Source organism: Anabrus simplex, chromosome 6 (genome assembly GCF_040414725.1).
Source record: "Anabrus simplex isolate iqAnaSimp1 chromosome 6, ASM4041472v1, whole genome shotgun sequence".
NCBI lineage: Eukaryota > Metazoa > Arthropoda > Insecta > Orthoptera > Tettigoniidae > Anabrus > Anabrus simplex.
The window spans coordinates 305,121,134-305,141,261 of NC_090270.1; the positions used below are offsets into that span (position 1 = coordinate 305,121,134).

The 20,128-nt window shown below is 39.6% G+C and overlaps 1 protein-coding gene across 1 annotated transcript in view; it reads right to left on the reverse strand.

The window, feature by feature from the left end:
- The window catches only part of LOC136876513 (cytochrome P450 6j1), a 102,289-nt gene extending 83,183 nt beyond the window's left edge, over positions 1–19,106 (reverse strand). The window contains exons 1-3 of the mRNA XM_067150527.2: positions 19,036–19,106; positions 9,596–10,151; positions 1,244–1,639 (exon numbers count right to left, since the gene is read on the reverse strand). Coding sequence (XP_067006628.2) covers positions 1,244–1,639; positions 9,596–10,112 — 913 coding nt within the window. The 5' untranslated portion in view covers positions 10,113–10,151; positions 19,036–19,106. The remainder of the gene's footprint in view (positions 1–1,243; positions 1,640–9,595; positions 10,152–19,035) is intronic.
- Between the last annotated feature and the right edge of the window lie 1,022 nt (positions 19,107–20,128).

Below are 20,128 nucleotides of genomic sequence, written 5' to 3' on the forward strand. Positions count from 1 at the left end.
TTATGTAGTATTTCAAATATTCCTCAAAATCTATAAAAATTCTCCAACACCGCCTGATTCAATATGAACCTACACTGTGGAATTCAACTATTCATATGCTAAAAGGACTTCAAGAACGGAAGAAAGCCATTGTATTCGCATCTGCCGATCTCAACCTTCCAGTCAATCTTACAGTATCGCAATGGGAATATCACGTCAGCACCAATTACTTCACGTTCAAAGGTAAAAATATAGCATCAGTAAAATTCACATGTCGTAAAAAATGACAACGCTTTATAACAATGTAACAAAAGAAGTCGATGTACTACTCACCGAATTGGATAATGAATTCAATAAGAAACTAAAAGCCTGCCTTTATAATTTGTAAATTTTTGATACCGTTAATTCATTCTTTCTGGTATTCATCCCAGTGTACTGATTTGGTTTTAAGTTTGTTTGTTTTGTTATTTTGCTTTGTATTCCCGTGTGATCTCAAAGTGCATTTTTCATTTATCTTAAATTGTAAGTAGCATCATACACAATGTTAATATGCATTTTTATTGTTTACTTCACTTTTCGTTAAATTTGAACTTCATAGATATAGATTGTTAATGAATTTTTAAAAGGAGGTTTAAAACCTGTGTACTTTCAAATAAATAAATAAATAAATAAATAAATAAATAAATAAATAAATAAATAAATAAATAAATAAATAAATAAATAAATAAATAAATAAATAAATAAATTAAATAAATAAATAGTATTGAATACTTTCTTAACATTTGGTTTGTGAAAAGATACATAATTAACTATTAACTACAACAATAAATTTTAATTTAATTTACATTTTACAGATATAGAAATGTTAACGTATAAATGCACATTTTATAAGTAACATTCCGTCTAAGAAATCTGTATTTTATTATTTTATTTCAGAATAAAAGTATCAGAGTATCGAGTATCAAGACCGAACCGAATATTGACAGAAACTGGTATTCACTCGACTCTATAGTAAATTCACGAAAATGCAGCCTCGTAAGAATAGGCAAGAAACACAGGCAAGGGGGCATCCAATATTGCCTTGGATCGGACGTTATTGTGAAGAATGACGAATGTAAATACTTAGGAGTCCATGTAAAAATGGTTCAAGATGGGACACTCACTCAGGATGTGTAATTCAATTACTAAACATTTTGTGATGAGAGTGCTGAAGGGAAGCAGTTCCCAATTGCCATGTATTCGTTAATAATAATCAGATACTCACCCACTTTATCTGAAGACTTGTCCACTGTGCCATTGTTAGTGTCGTCGTCCACGTGTCCCTTGTTCCTGATCTGTATCAGCAGGTCCAAGAAATCATTTCTCACCACATTATTCCTCTCTCTATATTCCACAGCGCTCCAGACAGTCTTGCGCATGAACTCAGCAACGTCTTCATCAAGGATCCTCAGTTTTAATACGGTCAGTAGGGCAGGCGCGAAGAAGGCTGCCGCTACAAGTATATTCTTGATGAAGCTAAACTCGGTGACACGTTTCAACATCGCCCTGAAGACACTCTTATCGTTAGACAGAGCATCTCCATCGAGCCCGAAGGCACATGTCGCAATGACGTCTGTGGTATACCTCGCCATTGTATCCTTAACTTCCAGCACTCCATTCTCTATGGAAAAGAACACAAAAAGTTGTATTTTCATTCAAACCGTTGCACAAGCTGCAGAGGAGCTGTACTGGTAAAATGGAGATCATTTATCACCAAAAAATAAAAAAACCAAGAAAACAAATTTCTTTGGGAAAGCCACAGCCAGCCCAGCCGGGTGGTTCATTCTGCCAAGTGAACCGACAAAAGTTTCTAAAATAGCCTTAGGCGGGGTTTAAGTGTCGAAAAGTATGAGGAAAAGTGTTAAATAAACCAAATGCTAAAATTGCCACATCAAGTTGTGATTCATATCCTTCCCATAGCTCTCAAAATGCTAACCTTCTCTGTCATTCAAACTATCCTTCTTTTTCTCACACTCTCCAAATCTATTTGGAAACAGGAGAACAAAAGCAATTAATCATTAATCAATCGCAACTGATCTGCATTTAGGGCAGTCGCCCAGGCGGCAGATTCCCTATCTGTTATTTACCTAGTCCTTTCTGAAATAATTGCAAAGAATTTGGAAATTTATTGAACATCTCTCTTGGTAAATTGTTCCACTCCCTAACTACCTTTCCTATAAACGAATATTTACCCCAATTTGTCCCCTTGAATTCCAACTTTATCCTCACATTCTGATATTCTTACTCTTAAAAACGCCACTCATACGTATTCGTCTTCAGGGAAAATAACTGCCATGCTTCCAATGCCGAATTTACAGTTCATACTTGTCCTCCGGCATTTGGTAGATGTCTCACGACATTCGTACGTCTGGTTTTATGTGTCGTGTTTCTTCAGTGTACATCCCACGTGGTAACCGCATCTTTCCCTGTTTATAGGAGTCTTATTTCCTACCACTTGGTCAAAATTTACCCGTTTATTTATTTATTTATTTATTTATTTATTTATTTATTTAACATTGAACAATACAGGCGATTAGCCCCGAAATATGTTCACCATGTAATAACGCTAGAGAACTTTTTTTTTTTTGCAAGTTGCTTTACGTCGCACCGACACAGATAGGTCTTATGGTGACGATGCGACAGGAAAGGATTAGGGAAGGAAGCGTCCGCGGCCTTAATTAAGGTACAGCCCCAACATTTGCCTGGTGTGAAAATGGGAAACCACGTAAAACCATCTACAGGGCTGCTGACAGTGGGGCTAGAGAACTACTACTAATAATACAAATACTCATAATATTACTAATTTAATAATAATAATAATAACCATCTACTCGAAAGACCTCTTTAAATAACACTTAGAGTAAGACCGGTCTCGGAGACCGGGCTTATTTAACTACTGACACCACGTAAAATCCAGTTATGTTTAGTTGATGAATATATATTATAAACCATAAAAAGCACATTTTACAATCAATTAGTACACTCTAAGGGTATGAACAGGTAGAGAAAATGGTCACAATTGCAAACTTCAAACTCAAGAGTACTGTAAAAGTACAGTGTTATTTTACAAATTATTTTTATGGTGAAATTATCCTTTCACTCCAACACAATTAGCACTGTAACTGACAACAGTTACCTAGGTCTTATGAACAAGATCGGCAGATTTTGAAAGAACGTTCCAAACATATTGCTTTTGCACATCTAATGCACTTGTACGCCGTTTGCCTCTTCTTCTGGTATGGACACGTGCTGCAAGTCTTCCTATTCTCAAGTCTGTCAGTTATAGTGCCTTCTGAAATAGGCAGGTCATCTTCGAGGTTAAGGACTTCTCGAATACTGTTCCTCAATTTAAGTGGGAAGTTTGTTATGGAAACTCGTTCGGCAAGATGAGGTTTCACCATTTCCATCCCAAGTTCATGAACAAAGTCAAACCTCTTCATAATTTTGTTCCCTGAGTAGCACAAGTATAGAATACAGCTATTGGCCACATCTATATTGAACAAAGAAAAGAATACTGCCATGGGCCATCGCCGGGTTCTTCTGTTAGATGAATAATTTGCGCACTTCATGTCAAGTGTATCCACACCAGATTTAGTTGCATTGTAGTAACTGTTGATTTCTTGCATTCCATTTTTATCTTCACATCTCCTGTTATGCATTGATGAAATAAAGATTACAGCTCTATTCTTCTTTGGAACAATATACAACAGTGTCAAGTCCTTAGTAAATCCATACATAGCGGAATTAACCTTTCTTGAAGGTGATGGCTGGAATTCCTTAGGAATCTCTCTTTTGTTTTTCCTCACAGTTCCCACGTATGATAGTCCCCGATTTTTTAAAACGTTTGCCAATTCCACAGATGAAAACCAATTGTCTCCTGTTATATTGCGATTGCTCTTCTGCACAACCTTTGTAACTCTCAAGACGGACTGCGTTGGCTTTCCTAATTTACGTTCTTCACCTGTAAGACCTATCCCGTCAGAATCTTTACCTGTATAAATATAGGCATTATACATGTACGAACACTTAGCATCTGTTAAGCACACTACCTTTATTCCATATTTTCCTGGTTTCTTTGGCATGTATACTTTAATTGAACATCTACCTCTGAATGGTATAAGCATCTCGTCGACGCAAACGTTTTCTCCCAGGACGAACAACTTTCGGCAGTTGCCCAAAAATTTCTCGAAGAATGTAGAGATTGGAGCCGCTTGATCTGTCTTCCTCCTGCTTTCTCTGTCGCTAGAGTCGTCGAAACGCAGAGCGAGTAGAAGGATTTCGAACCTCTTCACTGACATTGTACGCCAAAAACTTGGACATCCTGATGGTCCAGTAGAAAACAAAGAGTGCATATTCTCGCGGCCTGACTTGAAAATGGAAGATAATGCCAGTAATCCAAAAAGAGCTTTAATTTCAACAGAATTGGTGTCCCTGTAATTAGAAAGATTTGATGGATTTTGAATTTTACCACGTACATTTGTTAGTTTTTGGTTTGTCCATAGAACAACTTCATTAATCATATAATTAGCCAAAAGAAGGTTGCAGATATCTGTAGGAGCTTCTTTATTACCCAATGCTTTAGCAGAGGCAGTAAGATCAGGCAGACCTTGGATAATATTGTGTGTAGGTGTTTTTCTAGATTGAGTTTGTGGCTGGCTGTACCAAACAAATTTATTTTTACCTAGATATACCGTACATCAATGGTTGTAGCAGTGTCAGGTGAAGCGGTTGTGGTTGTTATATTTTCATCTTCACGGCTGGCTTCGTCAGGATTCAGCATTTCTTCTTCTAACACCTCGGTGTCTGAATCAGATGTTACACTCTCATCTGTATTGATGATAATGAAATCTGGATCTTGGTCAGAATCATCAATCTCCGAATCTTCCACCTCATCGTTATAGTCTTCCAACTATTCTCCCAATCTTGCGCGAAAATCAACATCAGTTGGCCTCCTTGCCATTGCAATACGGCGAGAGACATTTTCCATGTCTGTGGAATATAATGAGTACAATTACCTAAGAGAAATCTCCCTCAAATAGAACTTACAGCTATGTTGTATTTGATAAATACTATGTTATATGACATAATAATAATAATAGTAATAATAATAATAATAATAATAATAATAGTATTACTATTACAATTAAATACAGTACAACTAATAATAATAATTGGATACCCTAAATAAATCTAATCTAGCCCTTCTCTATCCTTACATTCAATACGCAGTAATTACAACAGGTCGTTGCTGCAAGATCTGCCGACTTCACGTTTCAACATATTCAGCACATGTTCTTGTCTGCTCAGCTACTGAATTAGCATTTCTTGTCCACTGACTTACCACTGGCTGAATTCCAGTGCACTGTTAGTCAACAATTATATAATATCCAGCCGTATCACGATCGATAAGGCCTCCTACAGTTACAAAATCTAGTCAGCTCCCTAACGTAATTCATTACACTCACCTTTCCTTTTTCAAAGACTTAAACACGCCTCTTACTTTGCAGCCTTAACACATCCACTTATTCATCCTATGTCTCTTCCTCTTTCAACTTTCTCCCGCAAGTTTTTTTAGTCGCACATAAGTATCTGTTCAACTCTCCTCCATCTTCCCATTGCCTAATAATCCACCTTATAATATTCTGCTCATCCCCTTTTCCTAATAATTCACGATGTTTGGCACTCAATAAACTATTCCTTATCTTACTCGTTTCTTTACAATTACCAATTAAGTGAAAATCGTCGCTTACTACCCCACATAATACACATACTGTCTTATTTCTACCCTTTAACCAACCCTTATTCTTTTATAGCCCCATCAACCACCATACCACCCCACTCCTATCAACATATCTAATATTTATCCCAGTTAATTCCATTACTTTATAAAAAAACTAAGGGTATGTCTTTGCCTACTTTCTTCTATTAATTTCTGCCTTTGAATATCTCTAATCCTCCTCGAAAGCACCCTCAGCCCTCTGGCTTCTGTCTTCGTCCAAACCTCCGCCCACATGTACCCCAAGCCTATCTTCTCTAAGTATCCTTTAATTTTTTCTAGCCAGCATCCCTTACACATGCTCTTCAATTGTTGCTTGTACGCGGCTTGCAACACCCTACCGCCTTCTTCCCTCTTCAAGATCATCCAATATTTAACTACTCTTTTCACACACTCTACTTCCGTATCTTCCCCACACATTAATTCAACCCCTGCATTCGCTGTGCACTGAGGGAGCCGCATCACCGACTTACCAAAATTACTAATAATTTGTCTTAATTCTACTCTCTTTTTATCCAACCCCCAAAATTCCGCACCATACATTACCCTACCGAGTAAACCGATCTTAAAACTAACCTCAATATTTTATAGCTAATACCCGGAAATTTAGCCAACAAATTTTTGATTGAGGCTAGGGCGGCCATCCCCTTACTTCTCGCTCTTCTAATTTGATCCTCGCAAGTTCTTTTTCTGTTAATAATCACTCCCAAACATTCCAACTTGCTTACTTGTTCTAACCTAGCTCCCTGCACCATCCAATTCCCATATTTCTTCCTTCCTTTGTGTGCCTGCGCAACTAACACTTTAGATTTGTTCCCGTTAATTTTCAAGGCCCATTTCTTTGCGAAATCCGACACTGCATTTAAGCTTTTCTGCATCCCGCCTGCAGTTAGAGTAATCAATATCACACCATCTGAAAAGATCAATCCCGGTATACCCAACCAATTAATCACCGACACGGCCCAGTTGTTCCCCCCGTGTCCATCCAAGATATCATTAACAAATAAAATAAACAATAACAGGGATAAACTTGGTCAAAATTTGCAACAAAAGGTTCCGTTTCAATTCCCAAAAACTCACTTTCGCAATGCTGTTCCATTCGTTCAACATTTTCACCTCAAATGTCAATTATATCATCTGAATCTTCACCTGCTTCTTCCTTCCTGTTCATCTCCTTTTGCAGTTCATCTATCCATCGTAACACTTTCCGTGCAGTCTCGTCACCTAACTTTCACCAGTTATCATGATCATAATGCTTGTAATAGAGCAGTTGTGGAATGTGGACGGAGCGAATGTTTGAGCCTCTGATTCAATTGATAATTTAAACAGCAGCAACTTTAAATGACGATATTGTAATTTTCGTGACAAATGTGTTATGGATATTCAAATCTGGTTCCTTAGCTGAACGGGTAGCATTGTGGCCTTCGGTTCAGAGGTTCCTGGGCTAGATTCTCGGAGGAGTCAAGGGATGTTGTTCGTAAATATTTATTTTACATCTTGCTCGACACAGATAGATCTTACGGCGACGTTGGGATAGGAAAGGTTATCAATCAATCAATCAATCAATCAATCAATCAATCAATCAATCAATCAATCAATCAATCAATCAATCAATCAATCAATCAATCAATCAATCAATCAATCAATCAATCAATCAATCAATCAATCAATCAATCAATCAATCAATCAATCAATCAATCAATCAATCAATCAATCAATCAATCAATCAATCAATCAATCAATCAATCAATCAATCAATCAATCAATCAATCAATCAATCAATCAATCAATCAATCAATCAATCAATCAATCAATCAATCAATCAATCAATCAACACTGATCTGCATTTAGGGCAGTCGCCCAGGTGGTAGATTCCCTATCTGTTGTTTTCCTAGCCTTTATTTAAATGATTTCAAAGAAGTTGGAAATTTATTGAACATCTCCCTTGGTAAGTTATTCCAATCCCTAACTCCCCTTCCTATAAATGAATTTTGCCCCAATTTATGCTTTTGAATTCCAACTTTATCTTCATATTGTGACCTTTCCTACTTTCAAAGACACCACTCAAACTTACTCGTCTACTAATGTCATTCCACGCCATCTCTCCACTGACAGCCCAGAACATACCACTTAGTCGAACAGCTCGTCTTCTTTTTCCCAATTCTTCCCAGCCCAAACTTTGCAACCTTTTTACTCTTTTGTCGGAAATCACCCAGAACAAATCGAGCGGCTTTTCTTTGGATTTTTTCCAGTTCTTGAATCAGGTAATCCTGGTGAGGGTCCCATACACTGGAACCATACTCTAGTTGGGGTCTTACCAGAGACTTATATGCCCTCTCCTTTACATCCTTACTACAACCCCTAAACACCCTCATAACCATGTGCAGAGATCTGTACCCTTTATTTACAATCCCATTTATGTGATTACCCCAATGAAGATCTTTCCTTATATTAACACCTAGATACTTACAATGATCCCCAAAAAGAACTTTCGCCCCATCAACGCAGTAATTAAAACTGAGATGACTTTTCCTATTTGTGAAACTCACAACCTGACTTTTAACCCCGTTTATCATCATACCATTGTCCACCGTCCATCTCACAACACTATAGAGGTCACCCTGCAGCCGCTCACATTCTTGTAAGTTATTTATTACTCTAAACAGAATAACATCATCCGCAAAAAGCCTTTCCTCTGATTCCACTTCTTTACTCATATCATTTACATGTATAAGAAAACATAAAGGTCCAATAATATTGCCTTGACGAATTCCCCTCTTAATTATTATGGGGTCAGATAAAGCTTCGCCTACTCTAATTCTCTGAGTTCTATTTTCTAGAAATATAGCAACCCATTCTCTAGTCCAATTGCACTCATTTTTTGCCAGTAGTCTCCCATGATCCACTCTACCAAATGCTTTAGACAGGTTAATAGCATACTGTATAATTTTCTCAATCTGTAAAATATTACTCAAGTTAATTCAGTATAAACGAAGCATAAAATCTAAAATAATTTTAATCAGACAGATAACAATGAAATAATGCGTCACAGTATCAAGATCACTGTTACAGTCACAAAGAAATCCCAGTGGATTCATTCAGCTATGGACACTCGGGACCATTTCTCCAGTGCAGGCATGCTCTGTATGCCGCTCCTGTGCAAAGGTTGAGAAACTACCAAACACAGCATTAACACCAGCAGTGATGAGTATGGTAAAAAGTCATGCACGAAAATTTTACAATTACAATATTTTTATTATTAGACCTATTATTATTATTATTATTATTATTAGGCCTATATGATTCTCCTGAATGTTTAGTTATGATCAAATGCACATTATTGTTTCACAGAAAACACAAATTAAGGTGCTGTTTTTATTATAAAAATATTCCATAATATTAAAAAATAGTGTTTAAACAAGACTTTCACGACCATCACATGACATTATATTGTTTTGGGAATATTAGGTCATATTTCAATCTTGCAACCAACATTGTCTTCAGTACAATGTCAATAAATACTGAACACCGTTAAAACAGTTATGTCAATACTGTCACTTCGTAGTAAAAATGAAGATGAAAATCCACAGCTCCGTCCGCAGCTGTCGGACCACGGACGAGCCGTGGCCACACCTCCTCTGCTCAGTTGTCTGGTCGGAGAGCAGCTGTCGAACCATGGACCAGCCATGACCCACTCTGCATCCGCCGACTAAGTCTTCTTTGTGCGTGTGTGGTTATTAGTAATCAAAATCCAGGCCGTGTTAATGAACATGTTGTAAATATGTAAGCAATTGAACGTACCTGATTTTTTTTCTAAGTATGTTACGAGTTGTTTCCCACACTCGTCCACAAGTTGGAACATCCTCTTCATCTTCCCTGAGGTGAAGACCGGAGAGAGCTTGGTCCTCAGGTGTCGCCATCTCGGTCCAGTCATCATGAACAAGTTTTTGTAGTTGAGAGGGTCCATCTCTTCATTCACTTTTATATTCCTATCCATAAAATTGTTGAAGTCTTTGACCAACACACTCTTCACGAGGTTTAAATCTCTCACCATTAACATCGGCTGATCAAATGCAAAGATACCAACGCACGGTTTGTCCTTGGACTGCAGGTAAACATCTTTCAGAACAGTACCAATCTGTTTTCTTAACAGAACGACATCCGTTAAATTTCCAAAGAAAGGTGATGGCTTTATAAAAGGAACTCCTTTCCTTTCCCAAATGCTGTAGTTGCGAGAAAGGTATACATAGCACACTGCCAGAAGTCCCAACAAGATAATTCCTAAATCTAGTAGCAAGCTCTCGAAAAATAAAGCCATGCTGTTGGGTTCGTATTGAGTCGAATACGCTGCCGATACCTGAAATGTGTAAGAAATGTATTTTTAATCAATCTCTTTGGTCAGTGGTGGCGATTTGGAATAATAAGTGGAGGGAGGGGGAGGGGGTAAAATCCACAGACAGCAAAAAGTACCCGTGTTTGTAGGATATAGCGAGCGGGGTCGGGTTATATGTATCAAAACTGAAAAAAAAAGAAAAAAAGAAAAAGGCTACAAACTGGTAAGTTTTTTAATGCTCTCTGAGCGAATTTTAAGAAAGAGGTAAAGGTTGACAGTTTACCAACTTAAATGCAGTAATAATAGCTTTTCGAGATATTGATTCAATACTATACAATAATACTTTCACCAAAGGAGCAATATTACATAATAACAATTAAATAGAAGTACAGCGTGATTATACAATTAAAAATCGTTTGGCATTTGCTACACACTAAGAAACCTGTCCGGCCCCGCGGTGTAGGGGGCAACGTGTCCACTTGTCACCCGGTGGCCCCGGGTTCGATTCCCGCTCGGGTTAGGGGTTTTTAATTGTAAATGATTAATATCCCTGGCCTGGGAACTGGGTGTTTGTGTCGTCCTTAACGTTCCTTTCCTCACATTCAACACTTTACACTACTTCCGCCATTCCCATAATAGGCCTATGGTGCAAGTAGGGGCTAAAGATCTTTATAGTGTGACCGTTCATTACGCGCGCCCCTCCTCTCGTTGCGCGCAATTAGGAAAAGAGGGAGTACGAGCGCTTGTAAGTGGAGTTCGTTCTCTCTCTGAGCGAGAGAGCTGGAGCAAGCAAGATGTCACATGACTGAGGAGTGAGGTCACGAAACAGCCTTAAAGAAGTCGTCTCAACATACGAGACGATATCACCCCATGTATTCCCCTAAATATGTAGTGGCACCAATGCGTAGCTGTCAACTGTTTCGAGGGTATCAACATTAATAACTCGGAAATATTTGATGGATAATTTCGAGTTACGACTTCGGTGAATGAGGAGATTTTATGCGGATTTATCATGCAGAGAACCATTCTACATAATAAGAGTAATAGGAAGTACACAGATAGTTGATGGCCTGAAGAGAGTAAAACCAGATGCCCAACTCTGACAGGACCAGGGAAACTAAAAAATCCACGGAGTCAGGCTCCACCTACTGAGAATTGATACTGACGCTTTGATAATCACAGACGAACCCGCGAAGGATTCGTAACGAAAATTGATCAGTGGAGAGTGGGATATACAGGCTTTAATTTGATATTAAATTCAACGTTTAAATATACCTGCCAGCGGACCGATGTTTGACAAGGGGGCGTGGACTGACTCCCCCTCCAGAAAATAAGGTTTTCCATTATAAAGGCGAGTGGCAAGAAGGGAGTATACACAGTATATCCAGTGCATTCGGTCTAATCAGCAGATCTATTCTTTAGTGAACAGTCAGTCTTAATAATCAGTGTTTCACATTGTGAAGATTCCTTATCGAACAGTGTTATGTAGTGATAAATGACAACACACAGTGAGTGACAGTGCGCTGCGTGCTAAATATTTGTTACTTCCTTAATGCAGTTGGCTATGACGTGGAGGCTGAGTGGACCCCGTTCCAGCCCTCGTACCACTTTTCAAATTTCGTGATAGAGCCGGGAATCGAACCGGGCCTCAGAGGTGGGGTGGGGGCACCTAATAACACTATTTCCGACAATAATTAAAATAATAAAGGAATAATTAGCTGGTAAGATAACAAGGCTTGTACAAATTGCTTGTTTTAATAATTTGTATAATTCCTAGTTTGAGCCGGATAAAATGGAATAAAAATGTGATGTTTTCTCCACAACTGGACTCTCCCTAGCCCCCTAATCGCCGCTACTGTCTTTGGTGCTGAAATCTACGTATTTTACAAGGAGTGTACAAGAATTTTCTACTTATGGCAGTGACAAAACTTCCACATATGAAAGCAGTGCTCATGATGTGCAAGTTTGAGAAATGCTGGATTTTGCAACCTTTCCAAATGCAAACAGGGTTTACGAAAATTCTCACATCGTCTAGATGATGGACAGAACTTCGTGTTTCTGAAGGTGCATTTTGTTTCGGAAGATAATTTTAGTCCGCCTCTGTGGTGTAGTGGTTAGTGTGATTAGCTGCCTCCCCCCCCCCTCCGGAGGCCCGGGTTCGATTTTCGGCTCTGCCACGAAATTTGAAAAGTACGAGGTACGAGGGCTGGAACGGGGTCCAGTCAGCCTCGGGAGGTCAACTGAGTAGAGGAGGGTTCGATTCCCATGTCAGCCATCCCTAAAGTGGTTTTCCGTGGTATCCCACTTAACACTTAAGGCCACGGCCGCTTCCCTCCCTCTGCATTGTCCATCCTCTCAGGACCCTGTTCACCGACTGGGCGAGGTACTGGTCTTCCTCCCCAGTTTATCCCCCGACCCAAAGTCTCATGCTCCAGGACACTGTCCTTGAGGCGGTAGAGGTGGGATCCATCGCTGAGTCCGAGGGAACAACCAACCCTGGAAGGTAGACAGATTAAGAAAGAAAGAAAGAAAGAAACGAAGAAAATCTTAATTAATTTGTATACGGTAGGCCCTACTGTAGTGTTACAATTCTAGGGACCCCGCGGCGGAGACTATAGATTGCTTGAATACACTCGGCATCCTGAATCCTACTCCCATGTTAAATCAGAACACCAATCTTCCTCATACAAGTAAAATACGCACTGAACTCCGTGAAGGAGAATTTGTTAAGTGGTGTGAATTATCTCAAAAGGGACTAGGAACAGAGCTGTGTAAGGAATATACTCCTGCCAACACCTGGATGAAGCACCATTAAGGTTTTACATGTAGTGAATGGCGTGAGGCGATGAAAATGGCAACTAAGTTTCCTCAGAAGTATCCCAGGGAGATCTCAAGACAGTAGCTAGCCTCTGTCGCATATGTGGCAGAAGGAATGAAACAGTGGGTCACGTCTTTGGAAACTGTCCTTATGGTGATACATTAAGAAACGCTCGCCATCATAAAATAAGATCATCCATTGCCGAAGAACTTCGTGGTAAGGGTTATACCGGGCGTGTCAGCTGCCATAGTTAAATTCCTTTAAGGGCCACAGATTGCAGGTACATACTACTTTTCTTTTAAGCCCCACAACACGACTTGCGATTACGAAGGCGTGCGAGAATAGCAGATTGCACATGCGTGTAGCACAGATATCCGTTTCTGTGATATCCTGGCCTCGTCTTCGTGCTGGCCGATTTTTCACGCACCTCACCTCTCCCTTTGTACAGACGCAGAGCTCGCTTTGGAAGGAGGTGGATTTTAGCCTTTAAACATGACAGCAAGAAAGGTTAAAATCGATCCCACTGTCAGAATAGAGCATCATACCGCTCAGTCTGAGGAGTTTAACGCTGAAAAGATGGACATCTATACACCTACAATCGAATTGTACCGGGGAATGTATCATTTAGAAGAGGTGGAAGTATTGGTTTCATAGTAGGGGAATGTAGCACTATAAGTATGTTTTAATGAATTTCTGGAACAGATTCGGCTTACAGAAGTCCAGAATCAATCTTTTGGTAATCGCCACTTTACGAGGATCCATATCAATTTTAAAATCACATCTGTATTCACGTCCGCCTCTGTGGAGGTCAACTGAGTAGAGGTGGGTTCGATTCCCACCTCAGCCATCCTCGAAGTGGTTTTCCGTGGTTTCTCACTTCTCCTCCAGGCAAATGCCGGGATGGTACCTAACTTAAGGCCACGGCCGCTTCCTTCCCTCTTCCTTGTCTATCCCTTCCAATCTTCCATCCCCCATCAAGGCCCCTGTTCAGCATAGCAGGTGAGGCCGCCTGGGCGAGGTACTGGTCATCCTCCACAGTTGTATCCCCGACCCAATGTCTCACGCTAAAGTTTTAAGCCTCCGTGCTCAGACGGCAGCACGTCGGCCTCTCACCGCTGGGTGCGTGGTTTAAATCCCGGTCACTCCATGTGAGATTTGTGCTGGACAAAGCGGAGGTGGGCCAGTTTTTTCCCCGGGTAATCCGGTTTTCCCTGTCATCTTTCATTCCAACAACACTTTCCCATATCATATCATTTCATTTCATCTGTCAGTCATTAATCATTACCCCAGAGTAGTGCAACAGACTTCGGTTGCCGGCAGAATTCTCATCCTCGCCGCAAGATGGGAGCTTCATTCATTCCCTCCTTGACCCGGTCATTGACTGGAAAACAGGTTGTAAGTTTTCATTCATGTAATGCCAGTTTTAGCAATCTTCTAAAGATGATCCAATTAGGATCGAACATGTATAGTTGTGACGAATATGAAATTTAAGTTTTTAAAATTCACGTTAAGATACAGTATTGAATTTCAACAATAAATAATGGTTGTAGTGATTTAAAGAATATTAGTTTAGCTGTCAAAACGGAAACATGAAATTTATATTTTGTGGTACGAAAATACCTGTACAAGACAATGTTAACGAAATCACCAACAATAAAATTGAATGACGAGGATCTCAACCTCACATCGTCTAGCTCTAGAATGACATCTTCACACACTAATGAATTATTTGTTTCAAAATCGACATTTTCAAACCACATACACTCAACGTTGATATAGGAAGAAGGAATAATATTTTTTTTGGTATTGGCTTTACGTCGCACCGACACAGATAGGTCTTATGGAGACGATGGGACAGGAAAGGGCTAGGACTGGTAAGGAAGCGGCCGTGGCCTTAATTAAGGTACAGGCCCAGCATTTGCCTGGTGTGAAAATGGGAAACCACGGAAAACCATTTTCAGGCCTGCCGACTGTGGGGTTCGAACCTACTATCTCCCGAACACTGGATACTGGCCGCAGTTAAGCGACTGCAGCTATCGAGATCGGTAATAATCAAACTATATCTTATGTTATATATACTTATCTTCGATGATCTTACAACTACTCATGCAATTATTACTTAAAAATTACCATTTCTACACAATTATAAATACTTTTGGAGAACTGACACACAATTATGACACGAAATATTCACTAAGGACGTGGGTGATAATAAGAAAATAAGCCTCTCATAAACAACATAAGACACTCCTTGGTAGCGAAACCAACTCATCGGAATTATACCTGGACAGCGATACAATAAAAATGGAGATCGCACGCTCCTCACACACCGCAGCAAATTCTTTTTTTTTTTTTTTTTTTGCTATTTGCTTTACGTCGCACCGACACAGATAGGTCTTATGGCGACGATGGGACAGGGAAGGTCTAGGAGTGAGAAGGAAGCGGCCGTGGCCTTAATTAAGGTACAGCCCCAGCATTTGCCTGGTGTGAAAATGGGAAACCACGGAAAACCATCTTCAGGGCTGCCGACAGTGGGATTTGAACCTATCTTCCGAATACTGGATACTGGCCGCACTTAAGCGACTGCAGCTATCGAGCTCGATGCAGCAAATTCTAGGGAGATCATTATTCTCCTAATACCTTAAAGACCTTGGCCTCTCATACCCAGGTACATGGGACGATACTGCAGCTACGAAAATATAATAGTACCTTAGCACTCATGGCTAATACAAAATGCTACCCAAGGCCTGTCACCGTATAACGCATCCATAAACTTACTGGCCCATTAACGATGACTTCCATAGCTTCTCATCATAACAACATGATGTCCGACTCGTTGGGTGAACGGCCAGCGTACTTGCCTTCGGTTCAGAGGGTCCCGGGTTCGATTCCCGGCTGGGTCGGGGATTTTAACCTTAATTGGTTAATTCCTACGGCACGGGGGCTGGGTGTATGTGTTGTCTTCATCATCATTTCATCCTCATGACGACGCACAGGTCGCCTACGGGTGTCAAATAGAAAGACCTGCACCTGGCGAGCCGAACCCGCGCTGGGATATCCCGGCACTAAAAGCCATACGACATTTCATTTTTCATAACAACATGACAAACCACACGCTCTGACAATCATCTCCAATCATGATATCGAAAGGTCACCACTGCCACAAATCTATTAAATGTTAAATCATTCCAACATACATAACTCTATTTCATTATTTAAGCATATTTTAAAGACAGTCCTATCACGCACATGGACATTTAAGATTTTAACACACATTCCTCACAATTTATACAAATTGATTTAATTATTTATCGATGATCATAAAATTAGGCGACCAGGGGTTCACTACGCTCAAATAATACGACACTCGTAAAACCAAACTTAAAACATTCTTGAATGACTGAAATTTAAACATAGGCTATAGAAGACACAGACCAAAATTCTCAAAATGTATTCATCGGAGATAGAACTGAAATCCTGTCAGTGACAACTCGCTCATTACCACTGACATATTTACAGGAAGACACTATAATACACACTTATTAAACCAATCTGTGCATAAACATCGATGCGAAGCATCATTAACCGGGCATCGAACTGAAAACTCTGCAACTACTTAGCAACCAATCTCATAAGTCATATTAACATACCATCACCATCCACAAATAAAAATCGGACAAATACTATATTACAGCACTATCTACATATAAATGAAATAGATCCTCATAGGGTATCGAACACGGCAGAAGTTAAATAGAAAACACAACTTCTTCGTATATCTGGAAAATATGACTTCATGTCAATGGTATATTAATATTATCCACTGATAAAATGAAAGGAATTTCTACTTGAAATAACATCTATTCCCATATCACCATTTAATCCTATATGGAGGGTAAGAGAAGTAGAGGGAGACCGAGACGACGATGGTTGGACTTAGTTTTTAACGATTTAAAGATAAGGGGTATAGAACTAATCGAGGCCACAGAGAGGATTGTGGTGGAGTTTAGTAAAATCACAGAGGCTTGGAGACTGAACGCTGAAAGGGATAATAGTCTATAACGAATATGTATGTATGAATAATAATAATAATAATAATAATAATAATAATAATAATAATAATAATAATAATACGGTCCGAGTCCTTGCCTGAATTTTTAGAGTTGAGGCATTCATTTCGGAGGGTGCCAGGATTGATTCGTGGCTGGGTCTGGGATTTTAATCGCGTCTGATTAACTCTTCTGGCTCGGGGACTGGGTGTTTATGTCTGTACCAACAATCTCTAGTTCATATTCAGACAATACACCACACTATCGACCACCAGAGAAATACGCAATACTCGATACATCCATCCACATACGGTTGGCGTCCGGAAGGACATCCGGCCGTGAAGCAGGGTCAGATCGACATGTGTGACAGAGTTCGAATCCGCGACTCCACAGCTGTGTAAAAAGCGGTATAATAATAATAATAATAATAATAATAATAATAATAATAATAATAATAATAATAATAATAATTTGGAATTTATTGTGTTGAGTTTGTTTGGGTTACTTTATTTATATTTTAATTTTTTGATTATTATTATTATTATTATTATTATTATTATTATTATTATTATTATTATTATTATTATTATTATTATTTTATGGTCACTTATATAGAATTAATAATAAAAGGCTCAAAATTAAATGTTAAACTTAGCCTTATCAATGAAAAATCACAATAATTGGCTAAAAGAAATCAGTGAAGACCTAAATGAAATTGGCAGTAATGAAGAAACCATTCAAGATAAGAGTCTCGACTAAATACGGGATGAACTGAACAACGTAAAAAGGAACACAGCGGGAAGATGAGGAGATAATGGGAAGAGAAGAAGAAAAAAAGTGCTAATAAGTTGAAACGCACTCCTTAGTTGGGCATAACGAATGAAAAAAAAAAAAAATAATAATTTCTCCCCAGTTGCCGGTCACCTGTGACACTAAGATGTTATTATTCTATTTAGTTATTCATTCACTGATCCATATAATAATAATAATAATAATAATAATAAGAAGAAGAAGAAGAAGAAGAAGAAGAAGAATCCTTTCTCTCCAATTGCTGATCACCTGTCATTGGAAGGGAATAGTATTCTATTTAATTATTCATTCATTGATGCATAAATGCTTCTCGAATTCGAAGCTGTTCAGATATGAAGTTGTTACGTATGCAAGGTGAAGTGTGGTGGTTAATTGGTATATACAAGAATATAGTTCAAAGAGAGAGATAACGAGAAACATCGTTCGTTGTGTGGGTAAACAATGGAAGAGGCACATCTGTGGAGAGCCTGTAAGGGGACAGATTCATTTAAAGGCGAAATACAGTATATTGATAGTTAATCTGCCGGGCTGAGTGGCTCAGACGGTTAAGGCGCTGGCCTTCTGGCCCCAACTTGGCAGGTTCGATCCTGGCTCAGTCCGGTGGTATTTGAAGGTGCTCAAATACGTCAGCCTCGTGTCGGTAGATTTATTGGCACGTAAAAGAACTCCTGCGGGACTAAATTCCGGCACCTCGGCGTCTCCGAAAACCGTAAAAGAGTAGTTAGTGGGACGTAAAACAAATAACATTATTATTATTATTATAGTTAATCTAAAGCTATTTTTTTTTTTGCTATTTGCTTTACGTCGCACCGACACAGATGTCTTATGGCGACGATGGGAGAGGAAAGGCCTAGGAAGTGGAAGGAAGCGGCCGTGGCCTTAATTAAGGTACAGCCCCAGCATTTGCCTGGTGTGAAAATGGGAAACCACGGAAAACCATCTTCAGGGCTGCCGACAGTGGGGCTCGAACCCACTATCTCCCGATTACTGGATACTGGCCGCGCTTAAGCGACTGCAGCTATCGAGCTCGGTTTAATCTAAAGCGAAAAGTAAAAAGAGGAAAGGATTTGCATACAAGCTAACTGTCAAATTAGAAAGAATGGATCATGCCAAGGACAACATTATTTTTATGATAAAACATATTTGGCATAGATAAATTAACAGAAAATAAACACTAATGTAATTAATAAAGAGTAAGATACATGTTTGTCCTGGAATACACAACACTTACTGAATACTGTGTTGTGGTCGTTCTTACGTCGAGGTTGCCACAAACGAGACCATGTTCAACACTGACTGCAGTTGAGCTCAGGATCCTCTTAATAGCTCTGGGGAGACTGAAGGCCACTACAGATCAGGTCCATGACTTGCATAATGCTAGCATTCTATACCTGCCATTCATTCTCGATGTTGGCAAATTACGCTCCTCGTTTTCCATAACTCATTTGATGCAAACGAGGTAGACTGAACATATGTGATGCAAGTAGTCTGGCTTTGCAGTCCAGGGTCGCCAGGGATGGTTTAAGTTGGAAAATGAAAACAAAACTTCCGCCAATATGTATACACGGTGGTTGTGATTAAACTTTCGCTACTTGAGGGGGCCCCCATGAAAAACGAGTGATCGTAGGACAAAGAAACTTTGTGAAAACATTTGTAAGGATATGCGGAAGAAAAATAATAACGAATAAACAATTGAAAGAAACACATTTTAATTTTCACATTGCGTAACATGTTTACGTTCCAGGTTACAAACGTTGCTCAATGTGACGACCATCTACATCCACGACAGCCTGGAACCGCACTAGAGATTGCTGTACTGCTGTCCGGAACATTTCAGATAGGATGTTGGCTACCTCCCTCACAATGTTCATCTTCAACCTCTAACGTGTGTCCTTCGGGTAACCCCCAGCCAGCAATCACACGGGTTCAAATCCTGTGATATTGGTTGCCACACAGTTTCGAACGATCGGCCAATGATTTGGGCCTTCTCCAAATGTGTTACGGAGTAAGCGAAAGACCTCACGAGCAATGTGAGGTGGAGTTCCACCGGACACCAAAATAGTTGAGTCCAAAGCACCTCTCTCCCGTAGAGCAGGGATTACATGTTGGCGAAGCAGATCGCAGCAACGTGTTCAGTTCACGCTTCATGTCCTTGGTGTCCGAGTTCCTCAAAGAACAATGGAGCAATTATAAACTGCGCCGTAAAGCCACACCACACAGCGACGCATTCGCTATGCAGAGGAAGTTCATGAACGTTCGTTGGCAGTGACGATCTCCAAATGCGATAATTGTGAGTGTTCACTGCCCCAGTGAGAGTAAAGTGT